This window comes from Pristiophorus japonicus, chromosome 12 (assembly GCF_044704955.1).
Source record: "Pristiophorus japonicus isolate sPriJap1 chromosome 12, sPriJap1.hap1, whole genome shotgun sequence".
NCBI classification, from domain to species: domain Eukaryota; kingdom Metazoa; phylum Chordata; class Chondrichthyes; family Pristiophoridae; genus Pristiophorus; species Pristiophorus japonicus.
Window position 1 is genome coordinate 80,694,160 of NC_091988.1, and position 19,262 is coordinate 80,713,421.

The following is a 19,262-nucleotide window of genomic DNA, read 5'->3' on the forward strand; positions in this document are numbered from 1 at the left end:
CTATAATTAAAATGAAGCCAGATGTAAAAATGTTTTCCAAAATAACCCAAATGTGTTTCGAGTCTCAGGAGGATGGGGAGCAGTGTGTGGTGATCCACGTGGTGGGCTGCAAGGAGGAGTTTCAGCAGCAGAAGATTGACCTGCTCTGGCAAATACTGAATACCGGGATAGATCAAGTGACTCAGGTTAGTCAGACGGTCATGATCTCATTGATTGGCGAAACAGGCTCAAGGGGCTGAATGGCCTGCTCCTGATCTTTGATGCAGCAGTAATCTGCAGAGGATTTCCATTGGAACATAAAGTGGAGTCCATTCAGGAGCTCATCCTCTAGTATTAAAACTCTCCTCGCCTAAAGTTAGAAGGGTGATTTGATTGAAGTTTTCAAGATATTAAGGGGAACAGATAGTGTAGATAGAGAGAAACTATTTCCGCTGGTTGGGGCGGCTAGGACTAAAAATTAGAGGCAAACCTTTCAGGAGTGAAGTTAGGAAACACTTCTACACACAAGGGTGGTAGAAGTTTGGAATTCTCTTCCGCAAACGGAAATTGCTGCTGGATCAATTGTTCATTTTAAGTCGGAGATTGATAGATTTTTGTTAATCAAAGGTATTGAGGGATATGGAAATAGGTCACAGATCAGCCATGAGCTCATTGAATGGTGGAACAGGCTTGAGGTGCTGAATGGCCTCCTCCTGTTCCCAAGTTCTAAAGTCTGCGTCGCTCCCACCCTGTCTGGCAGGTTATTCCAGACACTCCTCACCATTGGCATGGTTCTTTCAGGTGTTTGAGTCAAGCTGTTACTTTTGGCCTCTGATCTTAGTGCACTGCCTAATTTTAAAGTGACGTTTTCACATGTGCCGATCAGGCTTTCGAATCAGCCAATTAAAGTTTGAACTGAGTGGAGGATCCTCAATACCTATTTCAGTTTCACAGTTACCAGGACATTAAATTCAAACAGTTTCAAAATTTAATTTTCCCTCTCAATGTGCAGATAACAACAACAACTTGTATTTATATATCACCTTTAACATAGTGAAACGCCCCAAGGCGCTTCACAGGAGTATTATGTGATTAAAAATTTGACACCGAGTCACAGAAATTAGCGCAGGTGACCAAAAGCTTGGTAAAAGAGGTAGGTTTTAAGGAACGTCTTAAAGGAGGAAAGAGAGATTTAGGCCGGGAGATCCAGAGCTTGGGCCTAGGCAACAGAAGGCACGGCTACCAATGTTTGAGCGATTATAATCAGGGATGTTTAAGAGGGCAGAGTTAGAGGAGCACAGACATCTCTGGGTGGGGTTGGGGGTGGGTAGGTTGTGGGGCTGGTGGAGATTACAGAGATAGGGAGGAGTGAAGCCATGGAGGGATTTGAAAATAAGAATGAGAATTTTGAAATTGAGCCGTTGCTTAACCTGACTGGATGCCCCAATTCAATAAGCCAGTGATCTCACTCCCATTCCTAGTGCGCCTACTTGCATTGCCCATAATGAAAACAATGCTCCCACTAAGCTGTGCGGCCGTGCAGTCTTCGGCAAGGTTCTACGCAGGCCGCTCTCCAACTTTCACGTTGTAGATACAACGCGTGCGCAAGGATTTGAATGGTCCGCACAGCGGGGGAGGCAGGCCGGGCAGAAGGCAGCGCAGCTTACGGGGGATATTGTTTGAAAGTACTGTGAAAGGATCATCGGCACGGCGCATGGATTGCCACACTCTGCCGCCCTGTTCCGACGTGTTATGTGGCGTAGCAGCAATTTTATTCTGGAATGTGTTTCCCCTCGTGGGGGGAATCTAGAACTAAAGGGCATCGTTTCAGAATAAGGAGTCGCCCATTTAAAACGGAAATGAGGAGGAATTTCTTCTCTGAGGAATCTTTGGAATTCTCTACCTCCAGAGAGCTGTGGAGGCTGGGTCATTGAATATATTTAAGGTGGAAATGGACAGATTTTTTGAACGATAGGGGAGTCGAGGATTATGGGGAGCGGGCAGGGAAGTGGAGTTGAGGCCAAGATCAGATGAGCCATGATCTTATTGAATGGCGGAGCAGGCTCGAGGGGCTGACTGGCTGACTCCTGCTCCTATTTCTTATATTCGCATGTAATTAGCCTGCGGGTGCTAGATCGGATCCTAACATTTACAGTGAATTTTTCTTTCATCCACAGAAGCACCTCGTGTGTGGCCCAGTGAGAATCACTGGCGAAAATGCTCACCTCAATGCTGTTGAATACTTCCAGTAAGTCACCTTTGCAGCTGATGTTGTGCACATAAAAAAGGAGGTGTCACATTTCAGGCTGTCTTCCCCTTATGTAATTAGCCTGCTGGTGCTGGATCGGTCAATGCAAACATCTGCTTCCATTAAAGCACATGCCGATGTAATGAAATAAAACTTGTTCTGTACACAAAGCATCATAACAGGCGAACCATTTTAACATTGATGGATTCACAAGGAATTGAGCTGGCCAATATTGATTCCTCAACATCACTAAAACAGATAATTTGGTTTATTATCTCATTGCTGTTTGTGGGACCTTGCTGTGCGCAAATTGGCTGCAGCGTTTCCGACATTATTGACTACATTTCAGAAGTACTTCATTGGCCATAAAGTTCTTTGGGATGTCCCAAGGTCATGGAAGGGGCTATATAAAGTTTGTTCTTAGAAATAGTATGTGATGCCTTCAACATTCATTCCCTCCACTACCGGCGCACCGTGGCTGCAGTGTGTACCATTTACAAGATGCACTGCAGCAGCTTCGGCAGCACCTCCCAAATCCGCGACCTCTACCACCTAGAAGGACAAAGGCGGCAGACACATGGGAACAAATTCCCCTCAAAGTCACACACCATCCTGACTTGAAAGTATATCGCCATTCCTTCATCATTGCTGGATCAAAATCCTGGAACTCCCTATCTAACAGCACTGTGGGAGTACGTTTACCACACGGACTGCTGTGGTTCAAGAAGACGGCTCACCACCACCTTTAGAAGGGCAATTAGGGATGGGCAATAAATGCTGACCTTGCCAGCGAAGCCCAGAATGAATTTTTTAAAATACCACTTTGCGCAATCTTTCCAACTGAAGGAATGCACCACACAGACTATTGGCTCAAGCCAGAAACTCATAATACATAAAAGCAAAAAAGTATAGATTAACTTAGATTACAATAAACCCTGTTTAACAAGAATAAAAGTTCCAAAATGCTTGCAGTTCTCTTCCATAATTTTAACCACGCATCTGATAACGAGTCTCGAATAGTACCGAACCTTCAATGCTCCGCTAGCCTCGAACATAAGAAATAGGAGCAAGAGTAGGCTATTTGGCCCCTCAAGCCTGCTCTGCCATTCAATATCATGGCTGATCTGATCTTGGTCTCAACTCCACTTCCCCGCCCAATCCCCATAACCCTTCACTCCCCTATAGTTCAAAGATCTGTCTATCTCCACCTTAAATTAAGCTGATATTTGAGCACAAAATGAAGCTGATAATTCAGTGCAACACTAACTGGAGTGCTGCATTGTCAGAGGTGCCATCCTTTGGTTGAGATTAAACTAAGGCCACATCTGCTTGTGCGGGTGGATGCAGAAGATCCCAAGGCACCGTTCGAAGTGCAGAGGAGACCCAGCCCACAACAAAGTAACTGCTCGTCCATCTGCAGTTTGTGGGACCTTGCTGTGCACAAATGGACTCCAAAAATAATTATTTGGCTGTGAAACATCTTGAGGACATGAAAAGTGTTAGTAAATGAAAGTTAGTTCTTTCAGTGCTCCCTGTGTTAAACAGGGAAGAGTTCATCACACCAAACTGCACTATCTTCCCAGATTTAAAAATGTGTTTTAATTCCAATTTTGGAATTCAAAGGAACATAGAAAATAGGTGCAGGAGCAGGCCATTCGGGGCTACACCAACATTCAATATGATCATGGCTGATCATGCAACTTCAGTACCCCACTCCTGCCTTCTCTCCATACCCCCTGATCCCTTTAGCCGTAAGGGCCACATCTAACTCCCTTTTGAATATGTCCAACAACTTTCTGTGGTGGAGAATTCCACAGGTTCACAATTCTCTGGGTGAAAAAGTTTCTCCTCATCTCGGTTCTATATGGTTTACCCCTTATCCTTAGACTGTGACCCCTGGTTCTGGACTTCCCCAACATTGGGAACATTCTTCCTGCATCAAACCTGTCCAATCCTGTCAGAATTTTATATGCTTCTATGAGATCTCCTCTCATTCTTCTAAGTTACAATGAATATAAGCCTGGTCTATCCAGTCTTTCTTCATATGTCAGTTCTGCCATCCCGGGAATCAGTCTGGTGAACCTTCGCTGCACTCCCTCAATAGCAAAAATGTCCTTCCTCAGATTAGGAGACCAAAACTGCACACAATACTCAAGGTGTGGTCTCACCAAGTACCTGTACAACTGCAGCAAGACCTCTCAGCTTCTATGCTCAAATCCTCTCGCTATGAAGGCCAACATGCCATTTGCTTTCTTCACCGCCTGCTGTACCTGCATGTCTACTTTCAATGACTGATGTACCATGACACCCAGGTCTCGTTGCATCTCCCCTTTTACTAATCTGTCACCATTCAGATAATAATCTGCCTTCCTGTTTTTGCCACTCATCTGGAGAGGGGAGGAGGAGAAAGAGGGAGCAGAGAAAAGTCATAAATTTTGACCATGCATCTGATACGTCTTGGGATAGTACCGAACCCTTGGTGCCTCGCTACCATCTGGCCCCGTATATAGAGGAACAGCAAAACCCCTTTTCCCCATTGATATCAAAGTTAGTGTAAAGAAAGATTTGTTTTTAAAGAAAAAGGTCTTATCAGAATAGAATTCAAATGGCACCACGCCAGCCCCTCAGAACCCTGACTCAACAATTTCTTAAGGACACATCAAGATTTTGTGTCAGTTTTGTGCCAATCATACATGACCATTCATAACTGCATTTCATATTCCAAATGGTTGCAAAGAGAGTTGACTTTCATCCTGTCGCTCTGGGCTGGGTTTCAACTTGGTTCTCGGAGGTAAAAGTTCACCATTCAATTCTGTTGTTCCGATGGCATCAGGCGCTGGTTTCGGTATATTTTGTACCTTGGTAATTTTTTTTTAAATGTTAAAAATAAGTGAACTGATCAGGACTATTTTATCTCTCATAGGATCCAACTTTTCAAATCCCTCCATGTTACTTCTGCAGCCCCCTGTCCGATCGAAGATACACCTACCACTCTAGTGTCAGCTGTGGCTCAGTGGGTAGCACCCTCGCCTGCGAGTCAGAAGGCTGCGTGTTCACAGTCCCACTCCAGGGACTTGAGCACAATAAAAAAAAATCTAGGCTGACACTCCCAGTGCAGTGCTGAGAGAGAGCTGCACTGTCGGCGGTGCCACCTTTCGGATGAGACATTAAACCGAGGCCTGTCTGCCCTCTCGGGTAGATGTAAACGATCCCACGGCACTATTTTGAAGAAGAGCAGGGGCGTTATCCCCGGTGCCTTGGGCAATATTTATCCTTCAATCAACATAACAAAAACAGATAATCTGGTCATTATCACATTGCTGTTTGTGGGAGCTTGCTGCGTGCAAATTGGCTGCCGCGTTTTGTACATTACAACAGTGACTACACTCCAAAAGTACTTCATTGGCTGTAAAGAGCTTTGAGACGTCCAGTGGTCGTGAAAGGCGCCATATAAATTCAAGTCTTCTTTCTTTACTCTGGTCTTGCATGCATCTCATTTCTGCATCCACCCCCTCCAAACAGAGCCTATAGCCACTATACTCTCATCAATCTCCTTCAAACGCTTTCTCAAAACTTACCTTTCGTTGCACATTCCCTATTTTCCCTATTTCCCCCCCCTCCCCCTCTTACTTTTGCTTAGTTCCCAAGCTCGTAAAGCACTGTGGAATTTGTTTTCATTATGAAGTGAATAGCACTACATAAATTCAGGTTATTGACATCTGCAAATATTACTCAAACATGCCCAAAAGTGACACCATATAAAACAATGCATACTGATTTGGCACAGCACAATATCCCTCAAAGCTTGCGATTTTCTGCATTTTTTCCACAAGAAATTCTGGGAGGAACGAAAACACCATTATGTAAATGATAATAAATCACTTGTCCTAATCATCAGTGAACTGACCAAGATTTAGGACAGGCCTGAAATACTATCGGTTAGTACTCAGAAATCCTGGCGAAACAGGTTTTGCAGTACAAGATTTTAAACGTTGCACAAAATCCCCCATTGAGCAAGTTAAACCTAAGAATATTTCCCTTCTGGCTTTGCGCACAAGGTACCATAGCCTACCCGAGGTGGTGAGCAGCCAATCACCACCACCACCTCTCCCTTAGGCAGTCCCTCAGAGTCGAGGATGACTTGCTTCCACACTAAAATGAGTTCTGAGGTGACCGATGAGTCCAATATGGGATCTGCTGTCTCTGTCACAGGTGGGGCAGATGGTGATTGGAGGGAAGGGTGGTTGGGGTGCTTGGTTTGTCATACGTTCCTTCCATTATTTGTATTTGACTTCCATGTGCTCCCGGCGAAGGAACTCTTAAGTTTTCGGTGCCTTCTCGGAAGCACCTCCTCCACTTTGAGCAGTCTTGGGCCAGGGATTCCCAAAAGTCGGTGGGGATGTGGGGATGTTGCATTTTTTCAAGGAAGCTTTGAGGACACCCTCAAAGCAGGTAACCTACCTGTAGTCCAGGTGCTCTGACTTGATGCAGGAGATGCTCTCATTTCATTTAAAGGGAAGTTCCTGGCTTTTAAATTGTTGCCTCCCACAATGGACAGAACCTGTCTTTCAGAGGAAGTTGCAGTCATGAGCTTGTCCCCACTGCCCTTGGCAACAGTAGGAGGTACTGCCCACATCTGACTCTCCAACATTTTCACTAATCTTAGACCACTTAATATAGTGACGTTTTAATGGAGTCTTCCTTTTTGGTAGTATTTAATTACTTCAATCATTTAAACCATTGATAATTTGGAGCAAGGCTAAATTATTGAATTCAAGAGATTTCAAAAAAATTACCTAAGAAAGAAAGACTTGCATTTCTATAGCGCCTTTCACGACCACCGAACGTCTCAAAGCGCTTTATAGCCAATAAAATAGTTTCTGAAGTGTAGTCACTGTTGTAATGTGGGAAACGCAGCAGCTAATTTGCATGCAGCAAACTCCCACAAACAGCAATGTGATAATGACCAGATAATCTAAAGAACATAAGAAGTAGAAGCAGGAGTAGGCCATTTGGCCCCTCGAGCCTGCTCCGCCATTTAATAAGATCATGGCTGATTTGATCATGGACTCGGCTCTACTTCCCTGCCCGCTCCCCATAATCCTTTACTCTCTTAACGTTCAAAAATCTGTCTAGCTCTGCCTTAAATATATTCAATGACCCAGCCTCCACAGCTCTCTGGGGCAGAGAATTCCATAGATTTACAACCCTCTGAGAGAAGAAATTCCTCCTCCATCTTAATTTTTTTGTTATGTTGATTTGAGGGATAAGTATTGGCCAGGACATCAGGACCCAGCTATTCTTCAAAATAGTGCCATGGGGTATTTTACGTCCACCTGAGAGGGCAGACGGGGCCTTGTTTTAAGGCCTATTGAAGCATTCACTCAATTATTTTTTTTGTCCAGGTTTCGAAGGTCTCAAATGCAGGAAGCATCTGTGATGAAGTATGGAAACCTTGTGCAAGGTACAATTCTGCTATCCAGTGTCCTGGACAAGTGCGTCACTCAGTCGCTGCTCCTTCCCTTTAGATCATGGCATCAGTGGCCTTGACAATAGGACACCTCAACACAGTTCTCTTTGGACGGGTCAAAAAAACAATGTACTAAAGGTCCTGGACAGATGTGTTTGCTGGTGGGGATTAAATTATAGCGTGCATCGCCGTTTAAAGAAACACATGTCTCCTTTAGTAGCTCAGGTGGTTAAGGCAGTGAGTAGTGTGGCTCATCTCTGTAACCTATTCTCTGGAGTTTAGAAGAGTGAGAGGTGATCTCATTGAAACATACAAAATTCTTACGGGGTTTGACAGGGTAGATGCAGGGAGGGTGTTTCACCTGGTTAGGGGTTCTAGAACCAGGGGTCACAGTTTCAGAATAAGGTGTTGGCCATTTAGGACTGAGATGAGGAGAAATTTCTACACTCAGAGGGTAGTGAATCTTTGGAATTCTCTACCCCAGAGGGCTGTGGAGGCTCAGTCGTTGAGTATATTCAAGACAGAGATTGATAGATTTTTGAATATTAAGGGATATGGGGATAGTGCAGAAGAGTGGAATTGAGGTCGAAGATCAGCCGTGATCTTATTGAATGGCGGAGCAGGCTCGAGGGGCCAAATGGCCTACTCCTGCTCCTAATACTAATGTTCTTATAACCAACATTGACGTTTATGAAGGAGATTGAGAAGATGATGCAAATTGTTCATTGAGGCAAAAGGTTTACAAATACAAGGAGGCATATTAATAGTTAGATCTTTAGGATTATGAAGGGAAGTTGGGTGGAATTTGTTCTGCAATTGACCTTTGGATGAAAAAGTTACCAAGGGAAATCTCTGAACTGGCCAATACTGTATGGTGCAAGAGACAATTAGACCAGTTTCTAGAGAGAAGAGATTAAGGGCTACAGTCAGACAGTACGTAGGCAGGGTTGCTATCTGAAGAAGGGATGGACTCAACGGGAAAATGTTCCCCTCTTCTAAAGGTTCTAACAAGCTTACTGCATTTCTTCCTAGGGGATTCGTGGGCTGAAATCATTAGCAACATGACTTCAGCCACCATCAAGTTTGAACTGTTAGCGACAGCACACCGCAGTCCAGTAAGTAATCCAACATGTCACAACTGCAGCAGACGTAGTTTGGGGGCAGGCGAAGGAAGATATTCTTCGTTTCTTAACCTTTACTTTTTCATCCTCTGCTTTTCTTCCAAGTTGTGCTGCGCCACCTATCATTCTTAGCCTGTATGAAGGAAAAGTGAGGAGATCACCCAAAGCCCATAGGGTGGTGGGGGTCTGGAACTCACTGCCTGAAAGGGTGGTAGAGGCAGAAACTCTCACCACATTTAAGTACCACCTAGATATGCACTTGAAGTGCCGTAACCTACACGGCTACGGACCAAGAGCTGGAAAGTGGGATTAGCCTGGATAGCTCTTGGTCGACCGAAATGGCCTCCTTCTGTGCTGTAAATTTCTATGATTCTATCAGTTTATAAGCCAGCTGGTACATAAGAGCACGCCAGACCAACACCTGCCCCGCCTCACGAGGAAGCCGCAGTGATCCGGTCACACACCCGAGAGACAGTGCAGAGAAAAGTCATAAGGTGTGTTAGAGGACTTGACAACACTTAGAATGTTGATCATTGAAAGGAGATGATTAACAGAGTATTTCAGAGATCTTACATAGGATTTACAGCACAGACACGGGCCATTCGGCCCAACCAGTCCATGCAGGCGTTTATGCTCCACTCCAACCTCCTCCAGTCTTTCCTCATCTAACTCTATCAGCGTAACCCTCTGTTCCCCTCTCCCTCATATGCTTATCTAACCACCCCTTAAATGTCTCTATACTATTCATTTCAATCACTCCCTGTAGTAACGAGTTCCACATTCTCACCACTCTCTGGGTAAAGAAGTTTTTTCAGAATTCCCTATTTGATTTTTTGATGACTATCTTATATTGATGACTAGATCTTAGAGACAGTAAATGATATAGAACTGTTAAATCCAGATTCACTGGTTCAGACAGTGGAAATATAGGGCCAATATCAGGAATGATTTCTTTACACAATGATGAAGCAAAATGGATGTCTAGGTTGGGAGTGGAAGCACACACCCTGGAATTATTTAAGATACAAATTCTACAACAGACTGTAATTTGTTTCGTGTGATGGATGGGCTGAAATGGCCCTTCGCCCAATCTCTCCCTGCCCGCCTCTTCTGTATATCATCTCGTGATCGTTTGGACAGGGTAGATTGGGACTATACTCTCTGGAGTTTAGAAGAATGCGAGGTGATCACATTGCAACATGTAAGATTCTGAGGAGGATTGACAGGGTAGATGCTGAGAGGTTGTTTCCCCTGGCTGGAGAGTCTGGAACTAGGGGGCACAGTCTCAGATAAGGGGAAGGCCATATAAGACTGAGATGAGAAGGGATTGTGGGGTTGTGAATCTTTGGAATTCTCTACCCCAAAGGGCTGTGGATGCTGCCTCTTGAGTATATTCAAGGCTGAGAGAAATAGATTTTTGGACTTATGAGAAATCAAGGAGATTGGGCGGGAAAGTGGAATTGGTGTCGAAGATCAGCCATGATCTTATTGAATGGCAGAGCAGGTATAGGGGCCGTATGGCCTGCTCCTGCTCCTACTCCTAATTCTTATGTTATGTTCTTAAGGTAGCTGCAGCCGGTAGTATTTCCATGTCACTCCTGAGTGGCTCGTGTCTCCGTACTGGAGAAGAAATGTCAGCATTTGATTTTTCCTTTTAACAAAACAAAATCACAAAAATGGAGACCAAGGAGCTGCCAACGATCATATTGTAAAATAAAAGTTGTTCACAACAGAAATTCACTTTCCTCTCTCCCTCTCTCCCCAACTGTGACTTTTAGCTGAATTTGGACCTGACGCAATCAGTCAACATCTCTACCAAAGGGACAAAGGGTGGTGCATTTGTCATGTACAACTGTGCCAGACTTGCAACATTATTTGATCATTTCAACAAGTCCGTCCAACAAGGTAACGGTTACAACCTTTTAGTATTGGTCGGGAAATTGGGCATCCTGCTTATTTACTCTGTGCCTGGCATGTTACCGTTCAGTTCTCTCCTTGTCTGGTCATTATCACATTGCTGTTTGTGGGAGCTTGCTTGTGCGCAAATTGGCTGCTGCATTTCCTACATTACAACAGTGACTACACTCCAAAAGTACGCCATTGATTGTAAAGAGCTTTAAGACGTCCAGTGGTCGTGAAAGATGCTATATAAATCCAAATCTTTCTTTCCTCTAGAATTGCAGGTATATTTTTTAGACAAGATAGGCAAGCTAGCCCAACAAGCATCATAAAGGCAGAAGTGCAGATTCACCTCACTGTTCATGTCAGCACCAGTCCGATTCATTAGTTAAAACAGACTTTCAAACCAGCTTTACATTGGCAAAAGAGCTCTTGGTGGCTGATATTGTATTCATGCCATTGACATCAGCCTTTAACGACCCAACCTTTGTCAACACAAACAAGTCTTGGGTTTCGCGAGCGCCTGGCAGGGAGCCCGTTTAAAAATAGCAAGAGTTCTGAATGCTTTCCCTTTGAGCAGTTGGAATCCCAAGTTTACGGCCTCCACCAGGAATAAAAATAGGGGGAATGGCGCACGAGGGGCTGCGGGTCTTCATTTGAGCATCATAGGCAGTCCGACTTGCTTCCACACCAAAAAGGGATGAGTTCACAGGTGTTTCAATATTACAGATCCCGAACTACATCTTGAAGGTTGGAAGAATGCCTGTGTGTGGATTTTTTTAACATGTGGTGGCCGTTGCACACCAGCCACCATACGGGCTTGACAGAGCTAGGTCTTGGACCTGTAGCAAGGATTAACCAAGACGACTGGAGACCAGCTCTGCTGCACGGGCCTAGCGCGCACACATATCGCAGTGTGGGCTGGCCCGTGCTGCCCCTGGGCCCTCGCCACTTCTGGGCCTCGAACTCACGCCTCTCCTGGGCCCCGGTCACTTCCATCTACAAACTCTTGCCACTCTATCGTCCCTCCTGCTGTGCCTGCCCGCACTGCAATCAGCGACCCGGCTTCGCAGCCGTCACCCTCCTGCAGCAGCACGTGCTGCTCCCTGCAGTGGTATACCGCCACACGATGCTCCCTCCAATGGCCCCGGCCTGCTGATGGCATCATCAGCAAAGTGATGGAAGGTGCTGTTGACAACCATTTGAGCATCCTCTCCCAGGGCCACTTCAAGTAAAAAAACACAGGAGGGGGAGCTGGGAACGGTCAGTCTGAATTCTGCACCATTACGTGGCGTTTTGTGAATTTAATGCGGTTTTAGAGTTATTGTGTATAAAGCTGTTTGTATATAAAGCATTTATTGTATCTAAACTGGTTTGCATTTAACCAGTTGCACCAAAATGATTAGTTAGTTCATAAACCATGCGTAAGTATTTCATTCATTGTCGTTAAATATAAAAGAAAAAAAGACTTGCATTTATATAGCGCCTTTCACGACCGCCAGACGTCTCAAAGCATTTTACAGATAATGAAGTACTTTTGGAATGTAGTCACTGTTGTAATGTAGGAAACGCGCCAGCCAATTTGTGCACAGCAAGCTCCCATAAACAGCAATGTGATAACGACTAGATAATCTGGGTTATTTTTGTTATGTTGATTGAAGGATAAATATTGGGCCCAGGACACTGGGGAGAACTCCCCCCCCCCCCCCCCACCCTCCCCCGCTCTTGTTCGAAATAGTGCCATGGGATCTTTTACATCCACCTGAGAGGGCAGACGGGGCCTCGGTTTAACGTCGCATCCAAAATACGGCACCTCCGACAGTGCAGCGCTCCCTCAGCACTGCACTGGGGTGTCAGCCTAGATTTTATGTGCTCAAGTTCCTGGAGAGGGACTTGAACCCACAACCTTCTGTCTCGGAGGCACCATCGAAGGAGACGGCCAGAGTATCATCCAGTTTTTTATAGTGGGTTCAGACGTGACCTATATTTTTTGCTGGGAATCGAGCGTCCCGCAGATTAAACTGTAGACACACCAGGTATAGGAACTTGATTCTTCTCAGCGTCAGCCTCAAAGCAGGAGGAGCGTTTGCGAATGGTTTGAAAAGGAATCTGTTTTCCTCTCACTGCCTCATGCTGGAGACCCACGTGTGTCCTCAGTCCCTCGCCCATCTGGCCCATCCTTCGTACGAGCGTAGGCAGTCGGTGGTGTTACCGCTAAGGCTTATCCGTGAACTGTAGCTGAATTTGGACCCAATGCAAGCAGTCAGCATCTCTCCCAAAGGGACAACGGGCGGTGCATTTGTCATGTACAACTGTGCCGGGCTTGCAACGTTCTTTTCAAAAGCAAAATACTGCGGATAGTGGAATCTGAAATAAAAACAGAAAATGCTGGAAATCTCTGGGTTCGGCAGCATCCGTGGAGAGAGAAACAGAGTTAACGTTTCAGGTCGATGACCCTTCGTCAGAACTGGAAAATGTTCGAAAAAACAGACCATGAGGAGCACTGAAAGGGGGAGGGAAGGAAAGAACAAAAGGGAAGGTCTGTGATAGGGTGGAAGGCAGGAGAGATTAGAGAGACAAAAGGGATGATGGGCCGAATTGAAATAGTAATGACAGAAGTTAGAAAAAGGTTAGTCTAGATAGGATGTGAATTGTGGAATAATGACCAGCTGCCATTGGAGACAAAGAGAAAAAAAACACAGAGTGGGGGGGGGAGCTGTGAAGTGCCTAAACGAAAGATATGGGGCTGTTCCAACGTTATTTGATCATTTCAGCAAGTCCGTCCATCCTCATCATCATCCAACAAGGTAACGGCTACAATCGTTGGTTGTTAAAGATCATTGGTTCCGTTATCGAGAGGAGCAGAGGGGGGTGGTTACCAGATAGCAATCAGGAGCAGGGATCCTGGGGCTGATATCTGCCCTGTCTGGAAGATGCAGAGACCGACTGCAACGCTCTCGTCCCCACGCTGGCGCTGATCGGCTAACAACATCCACCAAATGTTGGACCCAGGTCCCCCCTGGTTCGTTTGCCTTGCTACAGCATTTACCAGTCAGGGTGCAAAACATCGATTCAATTATTTCGTTGCTTTTGTGAATTGCTACTCTGATCGAGAAAGATGTTACCCTTCATCGGATGCATCGCTAGATTGCTGGCTGACTTCAAAACAGGATTACATTGCAACACCGGAGCCGGGATTCTGCCAATTACACATTTATATGTTTCTTTTAGGTCAGTCAGGTGTCTGAGCTGCCAAAACCCATCATCATGGGCGCATTTCCAAACCAAACATAATCCAGGTTAACACTAGTCCTGATGGAGTGCTGCATTGTCGGAGGTACCGCATTTCCCTTAAACCAAGGCCCCATCTGCTCTCGGGTGGATGTAAAAGATCCCATGGCACTATTTTGAAGAAGAGCAGGGGAGTTCTCCCCGGTGTCCTGGCCAATATCTATTCCTCAATCAAAAAACAGATTATCTGGTCATTATCACATTGCTGTTTGTGGGAGCTGGCTGTGTGCAAATTGGCTGCTGCGTTTCCTACATTGCAACAGTGACTGCACTCCAAAAAGTGGCTTTAAAGTACTTTGGGAAGTCCTGAGGATGTGAAAGGCGCTATATTAATGCAAGTCTTTCTTTCACACACCTTTCCCGTGGGGCCCATCAAGTTACTTGCGCATACCAGGGCTACCTGGAAGAAAATGGAAAGAATTCCAGCTCTCAGTGATAAGTCTACTCCTTCAAGTCCAATTAACAAGCCAAACTGGCTGGTCAATCGACAGTAGTGCCTGAGTGTATCATTGAGCTGCCTGGCTGAGACTCCTGCTCGAGCATCAGCTTATGGTCTGCCGCAGAGGATACACCAGGCCTGTTATCTTGGAGACAAGTCAACCCCACAGTTTTTTTTTCATCCTGCCCCCCCTCTTTCTTCTTCACCTCAGAAGCGGAGAGGGTAACAGCAGAGCGCCACAAAATTCGGGTCACATGGAGATAGTAGGGGCATTAATTGGGATAGGAGGGTAGTCATTGGCTCAAAAAAATAGCTGTCAAGTAAGAAGCAGATTTAGGTTTAGGTTTACAAGTCTGCTTGCTGCAGAATTTGCCTGTCGTAATTGTCTTAGTGTCAGCGTCAGCTGTGGCTTAGAGGGTAGCACACTGGCCTCTGAGTTAGAAGGTTGTGGGTTCAAGTCCCACTCCAAGAACTTGAGTACATAAATCTCCAGTGCAGTGCTGAGGGAGTACTGCACTGTCAGAGGTGCTGTCTTTTGGATGAGACATTAAACCAAGGCCTCGTCTACCACGTCAGGTGGACGTAAAAGATCCCACGTCACTATTTCAAAGAAGAGCAGCAGAGTTATCTCCGGTATCCTGGCTGATATTTATCTCTCAATCAACATCACAAAAACAGTTTATCTGGTCATTATCACATTGCTGTTTGTGGGAGCTTGCTGTGCGCAAGTTGGCTGCCATGTTTCCTACATTACAATAGTGACTACACTCCAAAAGTACTTAATTGGCTGTAAAGCGCTTTGAGACATCATGAAAGTCGCTATATAAATGCAAGTCTTTCTTTCTATTAAACCACCGATTTCATAAATACTAAACTTCAGGTGGCAAAAAGTGTTTTTTGGTTTTAAAAAAAAAAGATTTTCCTTGCTTTTTCAGGATTGTACCCACAGTTCCCGGAAACATCCCAGTTGAATTTTTCTGCGCTTCGGGAAGAGGTACGATATCAATGATCATCAGTGTGACTCTTTCCGTTCTCCTTAACGGGATTAAAATGTGCTACAGTAATTAGGAACAAAGGTTGTTGAGAAAAGGGCCAGGTCCTGTGTACCGCAAACCATCTCCTCCTCAAGGGGCAGCCGCCCCATGTGTAGACCTATGGCACGTTTGTAAAATGGAGAGGGTATGGAGGGAGGAATGTTAGACACAGGGTCACTTACCTACCATTCGCCCTTCAAGTGACACATCTGGCTGTGTATCTACCAAGGTGGCACTAATTGAGAGAATCTCACAGAAGACCAGAGCTAGCCAATAGACTTTTTTTTAATTCATGGGATGTGCACGTCACTGGCAAGGCCCAGCATTTATTGCCCATCCCTAATTGCCCTTGAGAAGGTGGTGGTGAGTCGCCGCCTTGAAAACAACTGAGTGGCTTGCTCAGCCATCTCAGGGGGCAGTTGAGAGTCAACCACATTGGAGTCATATATAGGCCAGACCAGGTAAGGATGGCAGATTTCCTTTCCTAAAAGTACATTAGTGAACCAGTTGGGTTTTTACAACAATCCGGTAGTTTTGTGGTGGTCATTACTGATACTGGCTTTTATATTCCAGATTTATTTAATTAGCTGAATTTAAATTTCCCAGCTGCCATGGTGGGATTTGAACTCATGGATCTCGGGATCATTACTCCAGGCCTCTGAATTACTAGTCCAGTAACATAGCCACTATGTCACCGTTCTTCCACCTGTGCCACAGGATATTCTGAAGCTTGTTTTCTGTTTTGACTAGTACAATTAAGTCTTCCATTTACATTGCAGTCAGAATCAGGGGACGTCAGGACTTGCATCCTAGAGTACTTAAGGAGATGGCCTTGGAAATAGTGGATGCATTGACAGTAATTTTCCAACATTCCATAGACTCTGGATCAGTTCCTATGGAGTGGAGAGTAGCCAATGTAACCCCACTTTTTAAAAAAGGAGGGAGAGAGAAAACAGGGAATTATAGACTGGTCAGCCTGACATCGGTTGTGGGTAAAATGATGGAATCAATAATTAAGGATGTCATAGCAGCGCATTTGGAAAGAGGTGACATGATAGGTCCAAATCAGCATGGATTTATGAAAGGGAAATCATGCTTGACAAATCTTCTGGAATTTTTTGAGGATGTTTCCAGTAGAGTGGACAAAGGAGAACCAGTTGATGTGGTGTATTTGGACTTTCGACAAGAGGTTAATGTGCAAAGTTAAAGCACATGGGATTGGGGATAGTGTGCTGACGTGGATTGAGAACTGGTTGGCAGACAGGAAGCAAAGAGTAGAGTAAATGGGTACTTTTCAGAATGGCAGGCAGTGACGAGTGGGGTACTGCAAGGTTCTGTGCTGGGGCCCCAGCTGTGTACATTAATGATTTAGACGAGGGGATTAAATGTAGTATCTCCAAATTTGCGGATGACACTAAATTGGGTGGCAGTGTGAGCTGTGAGGAGGATGCGATGAGGCTGCAGAGTGACTTGGATAGGTTAGGTGAGTGGGCAAATGCATGGCAGATGAAGTATAATGTGGATAAATGTGAGGTTATCCACTTTGGTGTTAAAAACAGAGAGAGACAGACTATTATCTGAATAGTGACAGATTAGGAAAAGGGGAGGTGCAACGAGACCTGGGTGTCATGGTACATCAGTCATTGAAGGTTGGCATGCAGGTACAGCAGGCGGTTAAGAAAGCAAATGGCATGTTGGCCTTCATAGCAAGGGGATTTGAGTACAGGGGCAGGGAGGTGTTACTACAGTTGTACAGGGCCTTGGTGAGGCCACACCTGGAGTATTGTGTACAGTTTTGGTCTCCTAACTTGAGGAAGGACATTCTTGCTATTGAGGGAGTGCAGCGAAGATTCACCAGACTGATTCCCGGGATGGCGGGACTGACACATCAAGAAAGACTGGATCAACTGGGCTTGTATTCACTGAAGTTCAGAAGAATGAGAGGGGATCTCATAGAAACGTTTAAAATTCTGACGGGACTGGACAGGGTAGATGCAGGAAGAATGTTCTCAATGTTGGGGAAGTCCAGAACCAGGGGTCACAGTCTAAGGATAAGGGGTAAGCCATTTAGGACCGAGATGAGGAGAAACTTCTTCACCCAGAGAGTGATGAACCTGTGGAATTCTCTACCACAGAAAGTTGTTGAGGCAAATTCACTAAATATATTCAAAAAGGAGTTAGATGTAGTCCTTACTACTAGGGGGATCAAGAGGTATGGCGAGAAAGCAGGAATGGGGTACTGAAGTTGCATGTTCAGCCATGAACTCATTGAATGGTGGTGCAAGCTCGAAGGGCCGAATGGCCTACTTCTGCACCTATTTTCTATGTTTCTATGTCTATGTTTCTATTGGTGATTTATTTTTTAATTTTAAAATTTCACAGCTTTGCTGGTGTGTAATGAGGGGCTAGCTACTTTTATTTCTAAATCAGTCAGGTGCCGAATGCACACTGAAACCATAGCCATGCCAAAGTGTCTGCAAAACAAGTTGCTGAGACATCCAGCAAGGTAAAATTTAAATTGGAATCCCTTTTGGTTCTGTAACCCTTGCCTAACAAAAATCTATCGATCTCAGTTTTGAAATTTTCAATTGACCGCCAGCCTCAACAGCTTTTTTGGGGGAAGAGAGTTTGAGATTTTCACTACCCTTTGAGTGAAGCAGTGTTTCCCAACATCACCCCTGAATAGCCTAACTTTAACTTTATGGTTAATTGGTCAGGTACGGAGGGTGCACACACTCCCGATAGATCACACATAACTTGCACAAATCCAGAGAACTTGTCATGGTTCAGAGACAACAAAGCATATATGGAAGTACTCCTGGAGTTGAACCACTGAAATCATGCAGCTTACTAGCTCGGGGCACTGGGCTTTCTGCTGCTTGTCTAGTTAACATATGAAAATGAGGGGCAGGAAAAGACCATCTGATCCATCAAGCCTGGCCTATGCAGTTGTGATGCGTGAAGCATTGTGATTAGCCTCCCACCCCCACCCCACCCCCAGCAGCCATGTAATTGCCTAACAGCAAGCAATTGGGAAAGCAAATGGTATGTTAGCTTTTGTTACAAAGGGATTTGAATATAAGAGTAAAGAAGTCTTACAATTATTACAATCACTTACTACAATCACCTTGGTAGGAAGAATAGAAAAAGACAATACTTTTTTAAATGGTGAGAAACTTTTAAATGTTGGTTCAGAGAGATTTGGGTGTCCTCGTGCAAGAAACACAGAAAGCTAGCATACAGGTACAGCAAGCAATAAGGAAGGCATATGGCATGTTGTCCTTTATTGCAAGGGGGTTGGAGTATAAGAGTAAGAAAGTCTTGCTACAATTGTACAGGGCCTTGGTGAGACCACACCTGGAGTACTGTGCACAGTATTGGTCTCATTATCTAAGGAAGGATATACTTACCTTGGAGGCGGTGCAACGAAGGTTCACTAGATTGATTCCTGGGATGAGAGATTGTGTAGAATGGGCCTGTACTCTCTGAAGTTTAGTAAAACGAGAAGTGATCACATGGAAACATACAAGATTCTGAAGGGGATTGACAGGGTAGATGCTGAGAGGTTGTTTCCCCTGGCTGGACTGTCTAGAACTAGGGGGCACAGTCTCAGAATAAGTGGTCGGCCATTTAAGTCGGAGATAAGGAGGAATTTCTTCACTCAGAGGGTTGTGATTCTTTGAAACACTCTGCCCCAGAGGGCTGTGGATGCTGAGTATCTGAATATATTCAAGGCTGAGATATATAGATTTTTGGAGTCTAGGGGAAATCGAGGGATATG

The 19,262-nt window shown here is 45.0% G+C and overlaps 1 protein-coding gene across 3 annotated transcripts in view; it reads left to right on the plus strand.

The window, feature by feature from the left end:
* Window positions 1-19,262, plus strand: part of dalrd3 (DALR anticodon binding domain containing 3) — a 42,842-nt gene that overhangs the window by 15,606 nt on the left and 7,974 nt on the right. For 2 of the 3 annotated variants that reach the window (XM_070895711.1, XM_070895712.1), the window contains exons 5-10: window positions 69-185; window positions 2,157-2,227; window positions 7,633-7,691; window positions 8,730-8,812; window positions 10,597-10,723; window positions 15,383-15,441. In XM_070895711.1, coding sequence (XP_070751812.1) covers window positions 69-185; window positions 2,157-2,227; window positions 7,633-7,691; window positions 8,730-8,812; window positions 10,597-10,723; window positions 15,383-15,441 — 516 coding nt within the window. The remainder of the gene's footprint in view (window positions 1-68; window positions 186-2,156; window positions 2,228-7,632; window positions 7,692-8,729; window positions 8,813-10,596; window positions 10,724-15,382; window positions 15,442-19,262) is intronic. The other variant, XM_070895713.1, reaches the window with a different exon arrangement.